Here is a 20,000-nt window from a genome sequence, read left to right as displayed (position 1 = left end):
AAGGCATTAAGTAAACTCCAAAATCGCAGAAAGAAACGTTTTTGTAACATGCAATTTTCGCCGACGTCTTATGTAAGGGGAAACACAAGTAAACGGCTTCTTCGTGTCTTATGATAATTCTGCCCGCAGCATCAGGCTAAAATTTTAAATTAAATGGCTATACTAACAAGCCCAAACTTGGCTAATGCTGCGCTTTCCATCTTACCTAAAATCTCCTTTCTTCTTGTGGCATGTGGTTCGGCGGTGTAAGACCATATCCAGTCGTTTCTTGAGACTTGTCCTCCCATGTTGTCTGTCGGGCTTACCAGGCACCGTAAAATGACTTTGGAAGAAGTAACATCGATGTTTTATGGGGCAAATTGAAACACCCCGATGACGTCGAGTATTGACGCGTGTCAGCTGTTCATTAAACATACCCTTCACCTCTCAAACATTGACGATAAATAAGAAAAGACGTTTTTTCTTAGTTATATTTCCCCGTTATCTCCCCAACCTAGAATAATACTACGATCCTCCACCGTTTGATTTCTTAAATTCAAACGTCAAGTCTTTTTTTCTTGGCCTGGAGTAAAATGACATATAATTTTCTTTAAAAAAAAGCGCTCCTTTTACTTTTAGTCGCCTCCAAAGTGTTTCATCTCGACACGCGCTTGCTTGCTTGCAAACACGAGGTCCAAAGTTCGATCGCAGGACAAAAAAAGAAAGTCAAACAATGTGGAATGATGCACGAGCCACAGAGTTGAAAAAGTCCAGTGAGATACAAAAATAAATTAGGGTTTAGCAGAAAAAATCTCCAATTGTTTTGGACGAATTAGGAGTATCGGTTTGTGGCATTTAGTCCGAAACGTCGAGGGAGCCGGAGCGGTGACCTTTAACACGAAGGACTTTACAGCAAATTTATTAGATAACCGAAAACATACAATTTATTGAAATAAGGCTTTGGTGTGGTCTTTATTGTGTACCCTCTACGCCCCTAAAAATATGTTCTCCAGCGTGAATATCACTTTGAAGGGATTCTTTGCCGGATCCTAGGAGGGAATTCGAATGTTCAAAGAATGCGAATGTTCAAGAATGCGAAAATCCAAGATCTCTATGTTGAGTGGAAAATTCATTTTACCTAAGTTGTCAGCAATGGTACTTGGTGCATGTACTTTTTGAATGTTTAGTTTTTAAAGGGAAGATATAATATTTTACGCCTTGTTCTAAGTGTTTGAAGTGCGTGCTATGGACGAAATTGAGAGAAGTGATGATCCTCGCATTTAGATCTCTTACCGAGGAAACCTGAAAAAATTCAGGTGGCTTCAGCGAGTCCTTTAGCCACGGGAACACATGAACCCAACAAATTGACCTGCTCCCAAATGACTGGCTTCATAGCTCAGTTGGTAGGTAGAGCACTGCACTGGCATCTTAGAGGTCATTGGTTCGAATTCCGTTGAAGCTACCTGAATTTTTCAGTTTTCAAGAGTGCATCTCTTTAGAATAACTTTTACTTGCTCCAATCCCCCCCACTCCCCCCCTCCCCCTGTAACGCTACCCAACTTATGGCAGTTCATGCCTCGACTTGCTGAAATTCTTATTCACTGATTAAAATGCGGTGAAAAGCTTTCTTTCATTACTACGAGTTTCAAACATCAACATTCTACTTACTTTAGCTTTTTATTTGCTTTTTCACACATTTTTGTTTTGTTAACACAGTTTCCAAGCTTTACAAGTATTTTATCTTATTACCTGACTTGTGTTGCTTGTCGAAAACGTTGCGTTTTTGTCACTGGTCTGAGCTATAAGAAACTGAAGAAGAACATCTGAAGGAGATGAAGAAGCGATCGTCACTCAAAGCTAACCGACATTTTCCTCCGAATTGCTGAGATATGCGCCAAACATTTACATATCTGCATGGATGCCAATAATCTTGACTGACCCTGATCTTTCCATCTGTTGTTTAGTATTCGCTGTAGATGAAATGCTGCAACTTGGACAGGGACGGCACAAAGAAATAAGTTTATGACCAGCCGTGGGAATTGCGCTCCACGCGCGCTTTACATTTCATAACATTCTTCCAGGCCATTCTCTGTTGAAAGGACCAAATTCAGGGTTTCATCATTAACAACAGGACATGATGAGGGACAGCTACTATTTGAGTTACTTTTAACGTAAGGCCGTGGAGTAAGATTAAACTTGCAGAATCCTGAACCGTAGATTTTGGAAAGCCAAAATGGTATTTAAGTCTAAGCATTTCAAATATCATTTCGTTCGTTGATTCAATTATCATGGGAACATTTGAACACACAAATGACCAGCTCCCAACATCAGTGGCTTCATAGCTCACTTGGTTAGAGCGTCGCACCAGCATCGCGATGTCACGGGTTCAAATCCCGTTGAAGTCCTGTATTTTTCAGGTTTGTCTGCAAAACTGCTAAAATTGCGTTCACAACTGCGAGGATCATAGTTTCACTTCATTTCAAAAAGGCTACGTAGCTCAAATGTTAAATTTAGGTTTCTGCTTCCAAAATCCCGAGCTTAAGATTTTGGAAATTTAATTCTGCCGTATTACTGAGGCCCTCCCCCCCCCCCCCCCCAGAGGTTTAAGGAACAAGAGAACATGGCTAATTTGAACAAGAGAACATAAACCATTTTACTGATAAGAAAGTTGAGAACAAGCTTGAGAGGAATTCACAAAACAAGGAAACACAAGGAAATTTTTAAAGGGAAAAAGGGAACAAGCACCCCCCTTCCCTGGGAGGGCCTCATTGCTCCTCAACGTTTACGCGTCAAGAGAAGATAACTACATAAAAATAACTAAATTGCTAAGTAACCTCCGCACTATATTGAATATCTCATCTATTTCTTTACATAAAGGTTTTTCGAACGAATTGCACAACGTGAACGGAATGGCATGTGCCCCAAGCACTTTCGACGTGTTACGTAATATTTTCAAGCAACGTTTTACATAACGATGCTCTCGTCGTGATCCTACATTCCCTATTTTTTTTTTGTTTCGTCTCACGGCTAAAGCTTTGATTAAACACTATGACTTTTAAAAATTGCTGTTCCAGTGAACACTGAACAGCAAACATTTATAACAAACACATGGAACTGTTCCAACAAGTCACTCCCTTCTTCTGTTGTCCGGAAAGGAACATTCTTTCTTTGCTACGTATTTTGAGTTCCGCGGTGTTCACGTGAAAAGCAAGCGCGTTTTTGAGGGTCTTCATGTGCCGCCTTATGAAAGCAGCGCTTGAACATAGAATATTTACAAAGGGGAAGCACTTATCCTAAATAAATAACATGGCAATCATGCTTCCGTTTTCTTTTGTCTCGTGGAAATACAGCTGTAGATGATGTAACTTGTGCTCTTTGAATCTATCTGGCCTTTTGACTGGTAATTTTTTTTATCGAAAAACATGTCTACGTTCTGAAATAGCCACATAAAGAAGTCCTAAAGCGTTTCTGCTGTTTTATACTCATAATAAAAGTGGAAGTTGCGTAGTCTTACCACCAAATCTATTCCCACAGCATGACCTCTACCGGCAAAAAAAGAAAAAAATTAGCCTTATACATACATACATACATCTTTATTTACCCTCGGATTTTTAGAGTAGCTTGGTGTAGCTAATATCTCCGAGCATTTACCCTCCCAACCATGATACATCACAGAAGACAGACCACAACACCGGGAACTACATGCCCTACATGCCCAAGCCTTGCCGAAACATTCTTGCCAAACCAAGCATACAACTTCGTGGAATAATTAAAAATGTATTAACACTAAGCAGCGATATCATCAACGCCTCCTCAGCACATTAACTCCTCCCTCGCTCCTGTGTGGCCTTTTATCTCAAACATGTTACACCTCCTTTCAAACCGACAAAAAGCTCGTCAGCAGGGACGGCGGAGCCCCCCCCCCCAATTTCAAGCAAAATAATAATAAAATGAAAAATAAATAAATAAATAAAAATAATTTTAAAACCCATAACACATAAAAACAGAAAACTAAGCATTAAGACAAACAGATTTAAGGCCTGAAATATGCGTAAGGCTGGGATATATGTCGTAAGTTATATATGTATCAAGTAAAAAATAAGAAGTAAAACATGTGTCATTTTACGGTTGATCTACGTTTATGTTTTTGATATCTCGTCGAGAATGCTGAAAGTACCATTTCCGAGCGTCAAGATTTCAAAATTTTCTGGGCCCGGTTGTTCAAAAGCCGATTAGCACTAATCCCAGATTAAAAATTAATCAAGGAATTTATTTCTCTACTCACACATGCTGTTCAACGCTGATATTCGGCGGAACTTTACATTAGAAGAAGGCCATCTTGAAGAACAAAAATAGGCAAAATAAACTTTCACCAAAAAGGTGAAAGCATGAAACAAAAGTTTAGGATAACCTTGGATTAATCGTCTTTCGAACAACCGGGCCCTGGCGGAGAATTTCCCCAGAACCCACCCAGCAAGTTTGCCTCGGCACAGTCCCTCCTCAATTGTAATGAACAAAATTAAATATGGCCGCTTTAGCCTTGCAGAGAATGGCTTTCAAAGTGTTTTGCCGCAGCCCCGCTACCTCTTACGTTGCAGTTAAGCTGAGATATTTCAGCGAGGAAAAGGTTCAGTGGACAAACGAAAGATTCGACGAGGTCGTTAAAAGAGACAAGGTAGTGGTGTTTATGAAAGGTGTTCCACATCAACCCATGTGTGGTTTTAGCAATGCTGTTGTTCGAATCCTTGAAATGCACGGTGTTGAAGAATATGGAAATTACAATGTTTTAGAGGACGAAGATTTGAGACAAGGAGTTAAAGAGTACTCAACATGGCCGACAATACCGCAAGTTTACATCGGTGGAGAGTTTCTTGGCGGCTGTGATATCATGCTCCAAATGCACCAGAATGGAGAACTCATTGAGGAACTTCAGAAAGTTGGAATACGGTCTTTGTTGGTAGACAAGGCAGAGGAAGATTTAAAGGACTCCTAACGCTTTCTTGAAATTACTGAAATGAAACTACGATTTGTAGCAGTCTAACATTAACTGTCATTCTAAAAACGTGTTTTCATACCCTGATCGTTGACAGTACGTTTTTATTTATTTTTCATCAGGTAGACAGCTGTGCAATTTTTTGTTTTGCCTTTTTTCCCGATTTTACCCTAAAACTAAGGTTTTAACTTCTCGTTTGCACCTCGTCGTATTTAGACCAACTTCTTGCATCCAAACAAACATGTTGGTGCAAACCAAGTTCTGACCCTCAGATGTTGTATTCATGCAACTTAGCAAATACTGCTCCAAAATTCACCATATTACTTACTACACACTACACTGTGTAGTTGTGTCATTCAACACTGAACTGAAATTTAAAAATGCTAATTCTTTCCTTGGAATTATCAGGCTTCCTGATCCATTACTTACACTGGTAAATCAGTGTAGAAGGAGGGCCACAGGCTTAGTGCAGATAACCATGCAATATGGCAAGGACCCCAGAGAGACAAGTCTGTTATATTAACAGTTCATCATGTTGAAAATCTAAGTGTGTTTAATGTGCCAGAAAGCAACCAACATAAAATAATATTGTTTTGCTTATTTTTTTTGTTTACTAAACCGGGAAGACAGAAGATAAAATTAATATTTGAAGTGAGCTATGTATAAAGGAAACTGGACTTGTAATTCTACCTTCTGACACTGTCTATGACAAGAATCCTTCAAGTGCAAACTAAATAATGAAATGAAAAAGGGCAATTTCTATTTGTTTAAATGAGCTGTTGATGAAGTTTGCCTCTTATTACAGGATAAAACATTTTTTTAACATTTTTTAATCGTCTTTTTCTGGTTCATCTTTTTTCATGTATTGGCATTCATTCAATATAAGGTAACAGTGGATATTACAGAATGGCTTGTGGGTTAACCTTTGTACATTGCCATTAATTTTGTACAGGATTATCATTATCATTACATTGAGGCTTTCAACAATATTGCATATTACATGGTGGGAATTTCATTGTTAACTACTGATTTCAACCAGCTTGAAAATAGTTTGCAGTATTGAATAATAATAAATTGATTTGTCATATTGCTGAATTTTCTCCCCCAACAGCGTGCGCTCTCATTGGTTTCACTGTACTTCGAGGTCACATGACATCTAACAATAAAACTGCTTCCCACCAAAAGTCTCTGAGCGGGCAACAGTGCAAATCTATGATGTCAGAGGGTAACAGTGCACTGTTACTGGCAAATTTTGGCCGATGACCGCCATTGCTATTGCTGTCGCATGTTTTTCTTTTTGTGCTAAATAACAAATCACTTAATGACTGGTCCCGATAGAAACTGTTAATTTTGTTTCCCTCAAAGCTCAAGGTCTCCCTCGGCTGTGCCTCGGGGAAACGTTGAGATTCTCGGGAAACAAAATTAACTGTTTCCCTCACGACCAGTCATTAAGTTTACTGTCTGGGGAAGCATGGATGAGAGCATAATTATGTAGAAGTTAGAGACACTTGGAACAAAAGAAAAAAAAGGTCAGTTTTTGTTTCTCCCATTTCATTAAAATGTGAAGCATTCCACTTCTGAAAGCAGCATTCACTAGTAACCAAACTTTTCATTCAGATGCGTTCTCCCATCGCCTGTCTGACCTGCAAACAAACAAACAAAAAATGACTCAAGACCAACAAAACCAGCTGGCTATAAAAGGGCAAACCACTTTGCAGACTAGTCTTAACCAGGTCACAAGGGAATGAAATAAATAAATAATAATGTGTAAATGTATCGCTTGGTGTGCATTTGGCTTTTGATTGATTAAAAGTTTCATTTTTTTTCACGTATAACAAAAGTGTCGATTGGTGAAATTTAATAAACAGCAAAGGATAAGGCAGCTCTTAGCTAGGATTTGCATACATAAAGATGACATATTCATCTTGAAAGAAGATGGCAACAATCATTTACATAATGTGATAGATAAAGGAGATTCGTGCAGAACAATTGCAAGTTGAATATTGAATTCCTTTGGGAATTGAGTTTTTTTTTTTTAAGATTAATGAAAGAAATAAAATTATTATTATTTTGATAAAGTTTGTTCGTGGTATTCTGACTTCAAATGAAAGAAGAGTCATTATTTTAGTGATGTGAATGAGAATACCCCCTTAGGGTAACCTGTGTCTACCGGGTATCTCAGGATTTAGAGAGGCATGCAGTTGACCTTAATTCATGCAGGCTGTCCTCTAGATGAAGTATTCACTCTTAACAGTACCAACCCTCTGGTGGTGTCCAACCAGCATACGTTGGATCATTAACAGCTTCCCAGTGAGAAGGGACATGATATGATCGCTTTGCTTTCTTTTTCTTTGGGCTTCCAAGATTCTGAAAGTAAATAAAATTTTGTAAATCTAAGGAGATGTGCTTCATCTTAAAATACAAAAACCTCAACAAACTTAGATCGTTGACCCTCTTACTGTTTTTGGATATTTGCCATGGAGTTAAAGAGAAGAATATTATAAAAAAATACTTAGACTGCGTATCTTCTCGGAATCTACAGTATTCTTCATTTATTTGCATCTAGGCTTCTCTGAAGGTTTCTGAAGGTTTGCTGAGCACTTGATGACCACAAAACTCAAACACTATCATAATTATGGCAAAAAAACAACTCACCTTCTCTATTTCCTCATTTTGTTCTTCCAGTGCATCATCTGATCCATGTCGTTTCCTTCCTTTCTGATTTTCTCTATCTTGTTCTACCAAATTTTCCTCTTTATCAATGATGTTGGTCTCTTTTTTTTCCACCGATCTTTCATATTCCTTTTTCTGTGTTTTAATATTTCCTGTCAGTAAAACTGGTAATGCAGGAATAGCAAATTCTTGTCTCCTTTCTTGATGGCTAATTGGGCCTAAATCCCTTGATTCTACAGTAGCTTCTACAGCTGCAGATGACTGATGCCTTGAATCTGTATGATTGTCTACTGTTGTTGTCATGGTTGAGTTATTTCCTATACTTATTGTATCTTGCTGGCTTGGTACCTCTAAACATAACAAAAATAATAATTTTTTAATGGAATGCCAATGAATCCACCTGACTGTTATTTTATTCTTTCCAACCTCTCTTTTGCTATTTCAAAAAGTAAACTTGGGTGCCAATTTTCTATTAAATTACATCAAAATAAACTTACCACTCTTCAGAGATGACTCAGTTGAAGCATGCCTGGGTAGGATAATTTGATAATGAATGTATTAAGTTCTTTCAGTTATTCAGAATATTTACTTTAAAATAGTGGCTATGCTGAAGAGAGATGAAGTTGTTAAGGATGATCAAAATAATTATGGCAAAACTGTGCATAAACTTCATGAAACTATGTAACCTACTCCAAATGGACCGAGTTGGAGCCTTGATTGTAATACTTCAACCTCTCAATTCTCTCCAACGATTAAGAATATTATCCTTGTCATAAGTGAATGGTTATTATAACACTTGGTTTTAATAATTATCTCGAATAGATTAAGTTCTTTGCAATTTGGCAGAACCCTCAACAATTCCACATGTTAACCCATTGACCACTGGGAGTGAGGCTTAACAGATTTTACTCTGTCTAATGCCAGATGAATTTGCTCATCAACTGGAGGTGTCATAAAGCTTCTGAGGGGTGAATGGGTTAAACATTCATGTTTTCCCCATTAACCCATTGACTCCTGGGAGTGAGACGTAACAGATTTTTCTCTGCCAAATGATTTTACTTGTCAACTGGGGGCATACTAGTTTGCCTGAGTGGTCAATGGTAAATATAACTGTATTTTGTATCCACCATATCTTTCTCAATAGGGAATTTAAGAAAGGACGACGGCTACGACTACGACAACGCCACAAAGCAATAATATCATTGGTTAAAAGAGCATAAATAATCGTGCAGCACAGATTTTAGCAAGTATCTTAGCGATTCTCTGCATAACGACAACGTGAAATCACCAAATTTGAAGTTTTGACGACAACATGAGCATGCAACAGAGAATCCTTCATTCTCTATTTTAAGTCTGAAAACGCTCATACCAATTTATTTTTAGGATACTTCGCCCACATTGTAGGACACGAAGGAGACTGAATAATCGCGAAAGACTTATGATAAAGGAGAGTTATATCTTGAGGTGACGTTTTCGTCGACCGTCGCCATTGTAGATCTTAAATTCCCTAATAATGCTTCAGGGATTACTCTTTAGGTAATGACAAGCAACTTAACTCATTCATTGGGAGGTGAAAGGGTAATTTAAAGAAAATGGAAAATGTTTTCTTTTTGCTGTTTTAAAGCATTAAATCATGAAATGCTTACTGTGCAAATGATGGCAGATTTGCTGGCTTTGCAATGTTCTGTAGTTTAACAAGCCTTTCTTTTTCCTACAAGATATATGTACATTTTTAAAGAAAAAAGTTCAATGACACATGACATGCTCACTGAGGAACATTTAGTCAGATGAAAGACAGCAGAAGGCAAGTAGATTTCTCTTGACAGTATCGGTACCTTCTTCAGATCAAACGCTTTTCTTTTCAGCTTTGTTCTGGTTGTCTTATCAATCGATGTTCCAAGACATTTCATGTAATTATCCAAAGAGTCTGCACCTTCCAGGTTTTCACCTTCCTTGCCTGGAAAACAATAGGTAAAACTTTATTTAAATCCTGTCAACTATGGTATAATACTAATTGCTGATTTCCACGAGGGGTGTGTGGTTACGATAAAATGTAATTAATTTTGCCTCACGGCTTCTTTAAAGTTGAAGAATAAGTTTCAATGAAATTCTGCACAAGTTACCTGCTACATCCTTCTGTAATTTGCTTTCACAGTCCTGAATTTCTTTGTCCACTGCCTCCAGCTTTAATGTCTAAAAATGAACTAACAACTTTATTTTCTTATCATAACAATACAAGTAATACACAGATTCAAAACACTTAAGGCAAACGAGTGTGATAGCTAAAGAGAGTTTTCAGTGAAGACTGATCTGAACTACACAATGTGCCAACACATGCAAATAATAATGATAATAATAATAATATTAATCAAAAGGATAAACGCTAAAAGGTTAGCACAACGTTTCGACATCGTCGAGATGTCACTGTCAAGTGAAAAAATAAATTATAAGCCGCACATAAGTACAAAAATTGTTGAATAAATTAAATCAAGAAATGGTTCAGTGACGGTTAAGTGACAGTCACGATTGTTCTACTTTACGGATCAATGAAGATCACGTAAATAGTTTTGCTTTAACCATGTCAGTTTGTGTGTTGAGTGATGGAGATTTTTCTTTGATGAGCATCATCTCATATATGAGACAGTCAAACTTTGTTTTGCATTTTTTCAGAATTGTGAAGCATTGATCTGGGATTTTGTTTTGTAAACCATGTTCTTCCCATCGATATTTACGAGATCTTCATTGATCCGTATAGTAGAACAATCGTGACTGTCACTTACCTGTCACTGAACCATTTCTTGATTTAATTTATTCAACAATTTTTGTACTTATCTGCAGCTTATAAATTATTTTTTCACTTGACAATGACATCTCGACGATGTCGAAACGTTGTGCTAGCCTTTTAGCGTTTATCTTTTTGATTAATATTATAGTTTCAAAGTCTAAGTTTAATAATAATAATAATAATAATAACTTTCCTAATTTTTGGTTTTGCTATCATGCTGTTTTCTCAGACAATAAAGTTTAATGGATCCACACTATTTTTCTCAACCCAAGAATAAACATGAGTTTTAGCAAAATGCTACTACGATGAGGGGAACCTGCAATGGACCAACAGCAAGTACATGAGGTAGTAGAAAATTAATGATTATTCTTAGCTCCAACATGCTACTGAAATGGAGAGAGGCTTTGGCCATGGTAACCCTATGACTTACTTTGACTTCATATTTTACCAAAAATAGGTTAACCAAGTGTAATTCAACTCACCAAAGTTTCATATGTTTCCATAGTTGGTTCATCCTTACCAGCTCGCTTCATCCTCTGAATTCTCTTTTTCTCTACTATAAACATAAAAATTTAGCAAGATTGAAGATAAAAGTGCTTTCTTTTGGCATGAATTGAATTGTTCTTTTCATGTGATGAACCACCAGTGAGACAAGTCTCTTTTACACTAACCTGATCCAGTTCTATCCAAAAAAGCGTCTTCATCGCTGTCATAAAAATCATTTTCTTCCCAGTTTTTCTCTTTGTGCTTTCTGCTTTCTGGTGAGAAATATCATCAGAAATCTCTTGTGAGTAATTAGATCAACAATGACAGACCAACATAAACACAGAGTCAACAGCAGCTTTTTAAGATTGTTTTCTTACCATGTGAAGATTGTCTGAGCAGACCTGCAGCATCCAACATTCTACAAGCCTCCTGAGCACATTCAAGAACTGCTTCTTTCTTCCTTCCAGCAACAGCAGCTTCTGCATAAAGAGATTCTCCACCTGGACCATCAATGGGGAGCCTAATAAATAAACTAAAAAAGTAAATACTCTACCAAACACATTCACTTCAGCACAATATAACTGTGATGGCGATAATAAGGATTAATAATGACTATGATGATGATAATGATGATAAATAATGACCATAAAAGTTATGATGATGTTCATGACCACCATGGTAATCATCGTCCTGGTCGTAGTGGGGCTGATTTTAGTGATTTTGTTTACAAACTAAGATATTAGCATGCATTTCATATAATTTTCTTTCTTTGAAAATTTTACTCTGTCTAATACCGAACGATTTTACTCATCAACACCAGTGTCCCAGGGTGCTTGAGGAGTCAATGGTTTAATGAAAAGAATGCCAAAGTTTTAAACCTCAAAAAGTGGATGAAGATTTTACGCAGGTCACACACAGTTAAAATTTTAAGTTATTTGTGGACAAGTAATACTGTATAAATGTTCAACAGTCAGTGAAACTGCGTAATCATACTTGACTTTACAGTGATAAACTCTGGCATGTCCTGGTCCCTTCTCCTCCACATCATACTCTAGTTCAAGCCCTATCAAATAGCATAAGGAAATAGTCACTATTGCTTTAAATAAGAGAAAGAGTTATTAATATTATTATAGGTACATTTTATTGAAAAAGAAAATTGTGCTGCACAGCTCTACACCACTTTCATTGTAAAGTAATGAGAAAATCCCTGAATAAGGGTGATACCCTTCAACAAAATGCCCTATATGTTATAAAAGTTTTCAGTTTTTTTCTTAAAGAAACTAGGAATGTGAATACTACATGTATCTTCCACGTAACATTTCAGTCTAAACATGACTTTGAAAATCCCAGATGTTCTACATTTTTCTGATCAGTCTTTGAACAAAACTATTACATTTTGATGGATCAGCCCCATAGATTTGTGAATGACAGACAAGAAAAACAAGAAATAACTTCTTTAATAACCTTCTCGTTCGAAGAATCCTCTCAAAGTTTTTTTAGGATCTTTAAAGTGATGCTGTTCAGATTCCTTATCAATCTCCCCCAAAAAGGCAGGTTCTTCAACAGCATCCTCACCTAAAATTAATCACAATAAAAGTAATCCACTATTGTGTGGTCCCAGAAAATATCCATACCCCCACCACGGAAGACAATTGGAAATTCCGAGGGAGAGGGGGGGTTAAAGGGCAGTAATTTCCAAGGGGTAGGGGGGTTTCGTGGGAAACTACTTTTCCAAAGGGTCACGAACCACATACAAAACATTGAAAGCAACATACGATCGATCTGAAGCACAAAACACACTATCGGACGATGTTTTGAAACAAAAGTCAGTTTTGAGATAAAGTTAATACTATTAGCTTCAATGTTTCCGTTTTTCTTTGAGTTAGCTAGCGCTACAATCTCCCGAAGCTAAGAACAATGTGTCTTTCATTTGGGACGGATTCAAAACATTTAAAATGGCGGTCTCAACTGGAGTCTCGTCCCCAGACTTCCAGCTTTGTCTCTTTTTCGTCCAACCAACACTTCCGTTTGTCTCTTTTTCGTCCAACCAACACTTCCGTTCACTTGAGTATCACTTTTCGCTACCTTCACATGCAGCAAACTCATTTTTGATAGGATTTATGTTTTACTGGGGGTAGTAACTCATTGAAAATGCGGTAAGACGCAAGTTCCCACCATCTCAACGCTTGCATTCAACGACATTTCCTTTTTTGTGGGTAGCATTTAGACCACGGACAGGAACCGGGAGTCAAGTTTTCTCTTCGTTGAGTAAATGCAATATTTATTGCCGCCTCGGGAAACGATTGTTGAGGTTCAGTTCGTCATGTCAAACTGGAAATTCTAAAACAGGAGTTTGACTACTCATTGGAGGAAGTAAATCGCGCCAAAAACAATAAGAGTCGCCCTCTCGATTCCATCCGTGGCTCAAAGGCAAGCAACAGTGAGGCTGTGTGTCATTTACCGGCGAGAAGGACTGCTGGAGAGTCAGGAAATTTGAAGACTGCACATAAATCGCCATATCTAAGTTTAAAAATATGATGGATTATTTTGGCATCAATAATATTCTTCGTAAAACAATCGCCTTTGTGACGATGTTCACGAAACCTACCGCGTCAACATGTGTGGTCCCTAAATATTAAAGAATCAACCTGAAGAAACTGACAAAATATGTAGACAAAGGAACCTTGTAAGTTTCTGTTTTATTTACTATGGTTTGCGAAGTTGTTTAAGCGAGTGAAATGTTCTCATCAAAGTTCGCACGAAAACGTGAAACGACGTGCAACCCAAATGTTTAAGCTTTGCAAAGTTGATAGGGCACAAGCTAAAAGTTTAGCTGGATAATGAGCTTAACAAAGCGTTATATTTTTCTAAAAGTTAACCTTAATGTTTACACTGTTGTAATAAAATTCTACCGCAATTACGTAACTAATTCACTGTCGTTTTTATAAGTGAAAACATTTTGGAAATTCCTGAGGGGAGGGGGGGTCATCAAAGACCCCCCTGGAACGGAAAATCCTGGAGGGAGGGGGGTTGCAAATCAAAAAGTCTTCCGTGGTGGGGGTATGGATATTTTCTGGAACCACACATTGTTAAAAAAGGCAGACATGATATGAATGACTGCAAAGAAACATTGCTTTTAATGCAGGCACAACTTCTACCTACAGGATGCTCAATCAAGACCAAGACCAAGTTAGAGAAACAGAAGCATTTCCAAAGCAATATTATGGTTTCATCTTCTGCATAAAATAAGGGCAAAACTACATTGATTTGAGCATAATTAGTATCAGGGTAAGAAATTTTAGTTGCTTGCAAGGAATCAAAATGAGAGAACTGGCATCATGACTTTTGATTCTTTAAGACCGTTTTTTAAAATTAATTTTCAAAGCACAATCTACAACCCATTTGGGAAGCACAATTCCATGGAAATGAAATTGCCATACATTGAGTGAATTATTAGAAACCAATTGGTGTAAACCAGTACAATATGGGGGAGTATGGCACGCTTTGTCCACCTCTGTGTTCCGGGTCCTTTTTCTCTTATTTGCGGCCCCTCTTGGAAGACAAAACTGAAGATATATGTCCTTGGAAGGTAATTTAGAACCTCCACCTTGAGTTTGGAGCTCACCAGAAATGTATTGGTGCCGGAATTATCAATATTTGGATCTCCCTCAACTTGTGGTTTCGGATGGCAGGCGAGCAAAATTTGCATTGTGAACAATAGGATTAGGGCCTCATTAGCTGAACCCAGTGCATTGTTCACTGGGTCATGGATCGTGAATCATTGTGAAAGAGTCATCAATATTGATGTATACTAAGGTACATCTTGACTTCCATTCCTCAGACGCTTTGATACCAAGAGACAGAAGTGCCAGTGCATGTACTATTTTACCACTTTTGCTACATTCTGCCCACTGTTGTTGGGCCTTAACCCATTGAGTCCCAGGGGTTCCCCATTGACGAGTAAAATCATCTGGCGTTAGACAGAGTAAAATACCAAGTCTGGCCGGTTTCGGCCGGTTTGGACATCAAAGGGTTAAAGGGGACATTTAACGCTTATACATTGTCTGTGACCTGGTTGAAAAGGCGGCAGCACTGCATTGTTAGCCAAAGAAGCGATCAATGTCAACAATGTTTACTCTGATGAGGAAACATTGTGAGGTTTCTGAGTGGCTGGTTGGTTTTGGTTCTACTCGTGTGCGCACTGTTATTGTGTATAAACTGCTGTACTCAGAATACCATTGAATAACTGCTGGAATTTTCTTTCACCAGTTTGCTGAATACCTCAAGTCTGTCATCATGTCCATAGATAGGTTACTGATAACTAGTGATTTCAATTTCCATATGGATGTGCCCACGAATCCAAATAATATAAGCTTCACAGATCTTTTAAACACAATGGTCTTGTCCAACACGTGAAGCAACCTACCCATACACACAGTCACACACTAGACCTCATTATTACGTTCCAATCTGATGACTTTGTTTCTGAAGAGCCGTTTTCTGGGATATTTATCTCTGATCATGCTGCCGTGATGTGTGGTTTAAGGACACGTAGACCAGTCATAGAACTGAAGCATGATGAATACAGGAAGTTGAAGTATATTGATTCTAAACTATTCGCTGAGGACATTTGCAATTCTACTGCGTGTATAGATCCCCCTGAAGAATTAAACAATTTAGTTAAATGCTAAAACACAACGCTGTCATCACTACTGAACAAGCATGCCCCGATACAATCACAATAAATAAAAGGTAGGCCCAGGCTGCCCTGGTTTGATGATGACATCATGCAGGAAAGGCGTGAAAGACGGGAAAGCCAAGAAACGGTGCAGGAGAACTGGACTAACCTTGGACCTTTTAGCGTTTAAATCCAAGAGAAGTCATGTAATATAAGTTATGAACAATGTGGGAAGAACATGTTACAGTCAATTTGTAAAAGAAAACAGCTCAAATCAGTCAAAGCTATTTCAGGGGAGCAAAGCGTCTTCTGAATATTCAGGCTGATAAAGCTCTCCTGCCTCACACAAATGCCGTTATGCTCACCAACGATATTGGAGACTACTTTGTCCATAAGATCACTGCAATAAGATCCAAGCTGGCGGCCAGGACTCAGTCCCCTCCTAGTGTTGTGCAAGAATGTGATTCTTCTATCACCTTGGAAATGACTGACCTTTCCTCCTCTGAAGTTACGCTACTCACTGAGGAGGATGTAAAGACACTATAGAACTATCCTGTAAGAAATTGTGTGACCTTGATCCACTTCCATCTTCTATGCTGTCTATACTACTCCCTGTCATCACAAAGATGATTAATTAATTTATCACTAGAAACTGGTTGGTTCACTGATGATTGGAAGAATGCCTTGGTACACTCATTGTTTAAGAAACCTGGACTAAAACTGGTAAAAAAGAACTTCCACCCCAATAAGTAATTTACAGTTTACTTCTAAGCTTACTGAGAAAGCGGTTGATATCCATTTAAAGACCCACATATTGACCAATGGCTTGTTCCCACTGAAAGTTAAGAATGACATTCGTACGAATATGGAAAAGGGTCATGTGACATTCCTAGCTCTTTTGGATTTGAGTGCCACCTTTGATACCATGGACCATGTTATTCTTATTCATAGATTTCAGCTCTCCATAGCATCTAGCGCCTCAGTTTCCCTTGTACTCTCTAACGAAGGAAATGACACGTTTAATTGAGTGTCATCTGCGTACGAATGTGCAGACAGATGAGATTTAATGATACTGAAAAGTTTGCTAGCATAGATAGTAAAAAGCAGGGGACCAAGGCATGAGGCCCGAGGCACCCCACATTCCAGGCAAAACTTTTTGGAAAGAGCACCATTAATGATATTGCAACTTGTTGCAATCGAACGCTCATTCAAGAGCTAACCCACGTAGGCCGAGCAGTGGCTGCATCGTTGATGTTCGTTCAGGGATGATTTATGATAAGTTGATGTTGAATGGTGTTGAATTATGATAACACTGAGTTTCTGGTGATTGGCACTAGCAAGCAGTTATCTAGAGTGTTTGTTAGCAGCATCAGGGTTGGAGATGTAATCCCTGTTCACTCTGCGAAAAATTTGGGTTCCTGGTTTGACTCTCACATAAATATAGCAATGCATATAACAAAGACCGGTGGTAGCCCATTCTTTTATCTATACAATATCAGACACATATGAAAATACCTTACTAGTGAATATACTGAGAAACTGATTCACGCATTTATAACCAGTAGGTTAGACTACTGCAACAGTCTCCTCCATGGAGTTCCGGACCATCACTTGCAAAAACTCCAATGTGTCATGAAATGCCAATGATCTTCTGCACATCTAAACACTGTCATATTACTCCGCACCTTCAACAACTTCACTGGTTGCCTATCTGCCTACAATCTTGGACAAAACTCTTAGGAAAAATTCTAGCGTAACCATCATTTGACATGCACTTACAAAGTATATTGGTCCTTTCCCCCCCCCGCCCCCCCAACCCTCAAACCAATGTTGACAATGTGATGCAAAACATACTGTGCAAGCCTTTGCCCGTTTTTTAAACCAACATTGGAATGGGGGGAGGGGGTAAAGTGGGAAAAAATTCATCTTTATCACACAGACAAATTAGCGCGTCACATTTTCCCAACGAGCTTTGTCCAAGATTGTACATATCAAGTTTTTAAAGATTCTTTTGATCACCTTTAAAGTACTCCAAGGTCAAGGCTCAGCTCGTAAATATCTCACTGATTTAATTTCAGTCTTACCGTCATCCTGCTATAACGGTAATTTACGGTGAAATAGCAAGGGAATTTTTCTCAGCACTCCAAACCGTCTTACAAAAGTTACCATGGGGGATAGATCCTTCATGGCGGCAGTGCCATGGCTTTATTAGAATGGTCTTCTCATAAGGATTAGATCTGCTTCCACGACAAGTGATTTTAAACAGAAACTTAAGACATTTTTATTAAGCAAGGCATTTTGTTACTACAATTAGTTATAATTAGCTTTTAGCTTTATGCTTACAGTTTTCTGTAAATTACCATTCCTATAGGCAATTGTAAATAATGTAGTTTTCATCTTCTTAATTCATAGAAATTGTATACCAGTTCTTACTTTTGTACTTTACTGTAATGCCCATTTGATTTTTTTTCTGACAATATAAATATTAAATATTATTATTATTGTTATTACTGATCATTATTATTACTGAGTACTCCTTAGTAGACTAGTACGGCAAAAATGGTGAAGAACACTATTACGAAGCAAAAAACAGGAATTGCTGCAGAGGATGTGAGCCTAACAGCTACTGTACAATATGTGTACACTCAAAGACTCAGACAACACAAACTTGCAATTAGGGGCATTACTGAACCACGAAACAGCGAAACACCAAACACCATGTATAATAACCCCACCATACATAGAAAACAAACCAGTTGAGGATGGATTTTGAGATTCCCGGTACATATCGTTTTAGGCCTAAAACAATGTTTAATCTCAACATCCAACCTTTGTTGGTTAGTGTTCAATGTACAGTGGGGTCACCATGATTTGGTGTTTCGTGATTTGGTAATCTCCTGTAATCAGTATTAAATCTCACCCATTCCCCAGTCTATTCCAGTGTCTTGACCATCCTGCCCTCTACCGTCCCGGTCTTTCTTCCACTCTTCATATTCCTCTTCCGTCATTACGCATCCCACACCAGCAATCTTTTGTGTTGGTTCTTCTTTTGCATCTTGATCCAATTCAGCTTCTCCTGAATCCTCAGGACCCTAAGGCAAAAAAGATAAAGCACAAAGATAACATTGAAAATGAAGAAGTCCATACAGAACTGCAAAGGGAATAATAATTGTACAATCAAAGTAATGAACATTTTCAGCTTTTTTTGAAAATTGCCACAAGTCATGTGGCAATCTCAGAAGAACAGTTCCTTTGTTTTTCCTTTCCAGACTGGTCTCCATTAGAGGGATGAATACTGCAAAATACAAACGATAAAGCTAAAGAGGAATATACCAGTAATGCATCTTTGAGCATCTGTAAATTATATGGTTTACTGCTTCCTCCAGTAATGTAATGATGCCCAACAAAGAGAACCGAAGCTAAAAGGCCCATGTTCACCCTACAGGCATAAATTTGCGTGCCCGGGAACAATTTTCATAAATGAAAGTCCTATCAAAGCTGAAATTCATCCAATCATATCGCTACAATAAGCAATGCAAATTTCCATAACAAAAACAAACGGTCAAAAAGGGGCATTACTAAACCACGAAACAGTGAAACAGCAAAACAGCCAAACGAAACACTAAAACACCCTGTATGACCCCACCATACACTGAATACTAACCAACAAAGGTTGAATTTGAGATTAAATATCGTTTTAGGCCTGAAACTGTATTGCTTATTGCTCCTAATTCATTGAGATTAAGATTAGGATTTAGATTAAGACTGAGATTAGAAGCAATAACTTATTAGGCCTAAAACGATGCTTAATCTCAAATCCAACCTTTGTTGGTTAGTATTCAATGTATGGTGGGGGTCATACATGGTGTTTTGGTGCTTTGTTTCGCTGTTTCGTTGTTTAGTAATGTCCATCGAAAAGCCTGTCGGGCGAAAAAGGTAAAAAAGGTAAAGTCTCTGTTAAGAGCCTGAATGCCCATTAAGGCCGGCGCTTATCTCCGGTTTCCGTAGCATGAAGCGACTAGGAGTATTTATGCTCCCCCCTGGATGGGATGCTAGTCCATCGCAAGGTTACCCCCAGCATTACGCCGGTACCCATTTATACACCTGGGTGGAGAAGCACCATGAGAGTAAAGTGTCTTGCCCAACAACACAACACAATGTCCCAGGCCAGGTCCCGAACCCGGACAACTCAATCCGGAGTCGAGCACACTAACCATGAGGCCACCAATACCCCGCCACTTATTTGTGTAAGAATAACAACATCTATTGTATTTTGTGTCATTCTTCAAAGAACACTGCTGAGTGCTCACAAAAGTGGCAAGGTATTCACCAGTAACAATACTCCAAAAGGAAAAGAGTGAAACTTCAAGATCCCTGGTTGTCAATCACAATTATCTCCCAAACTT

General features: G+C 38.2%; 3 protein-coding genes and 1 non-coding gene across 4 annotated transcripts in view; 2 read left to right on the top strand and 2 right to left on the bottom strand.

Annotated features, from left to right (window-relative positions):
- Positions 1-564, bottom strand: part of LOC138026013 (sphingolipid delta(4)-desaturase DES1-like) — a 2,734-nt gene extending 2,170 nt beyond the window's left edge. Inside the window, exon 1 of the mRNA XM_068873184.1 lies at positions 206-564. Coding sequence (XP_068729285.1) covers positions 206-287 — 82 coding nt within the window. The 5' untranslated portion in view covers positions 288-564. The remainder of the gene's footprint in view (positions 1-205) is intronic.
- A 1,747-nt stretch (positions 565-2,311) lies between these two features.
- On the top strand, positions 2,312-2,384 carry Trnaa-agc (transfer RNA alanine (anticodon AGC)). Its single transcript has one exon. It is a non-coding gene; the product is annotated as a tRNA-Ala (tRNA).
- Positions 2,385-4,474: 2,090 nt separating this feature from the next.
- Positions 4,475-6,080, top strand: LOC138026016 (glutaredoxin-related protein 5, mitochondrial-like). Its single transcript, XM_068873188.1, has one exon. The coding sequence runs from the start codon at positions 4,505-4,507 to the stop codon at positions 4,970-4,972; it is 468 nt and encodes a 155-aa protein (XP_068729289.1). The 5' UTR covers positions 4,475-4,504; the 3' UTR covers positions 4,973-6,080.
- Positions 5,494-20,000, bottom strand: part of LOC138026010 (kanadaptin-like) — a 15,234-nt gene continuing 727 nt past the window's right edge. Inside the window, exons 2-14 of the mRNA XM_068873182.1 lie at positions 18,515-18,686; positions 12,381-12,491; positions 11,910-11,979; positions 11,294-11,436; positions 11,102-11,188; positions 10,913-10,986; positions 9,769-9,838; positions 9,481-9,602; positions 9,292-9,356; positions 8,143-8,174; positions 7,628-7,995; positions 7,234-7,339; positions 5,494-6,615 (exon numbers count right to left, since the gene is read on the bottom strand). Coding sequence (XP_068729283.1) covers positions 6,566-6,615; positions 7,234-7,339; positions 7,628-7,995; positions 8,143-8,174; positions 9,292-9,356; positions 9,481-9,602; positions 9,769-9,838; positions 10,913-10,986; positions 11,102-11,188; positions 11,294-11,436; positions 11,910-11,979; positions 12,381-12,491; positions 18,515-18,686 — 1,470 coding nt within the window. The 3' untranslated portion in view covers positions 5,494-6,565. The remainder of the gene's footprint in view (positions 6,616-7,233; positions 7,340-7,627; positions 7,996-8,142; positions 8,175-9,291; positions 9,357-9,480; positions 9,603-9,768; positions 9,839-10,912; positions 10,987-11,101; positions 11,189-11,293; positions 11,437-11,909; positions 11,980-12,380; positions 12,492-18,514; positions 18,687-20,000) is intronic.

Source organism: Montipora capricornis, chromosome 12 (genome assembly GCF_036669925.1).
Source record: "Montipora capricornis isolate CH-2021 chromosome 12, ASM3666992v2, whole genome shotgun sequence".
NCBI classification, from domain to species: Eukaryota; Metazoa; Cnidaria; class Anthozoa; order Scleractinia; family Acroporidae; genus Montipora; species Montipora capricornis.
Note: the sequence above shows the minus strand (reverse complement) of the source record. Positions and strands in the feature narration are given on the sequence as shown.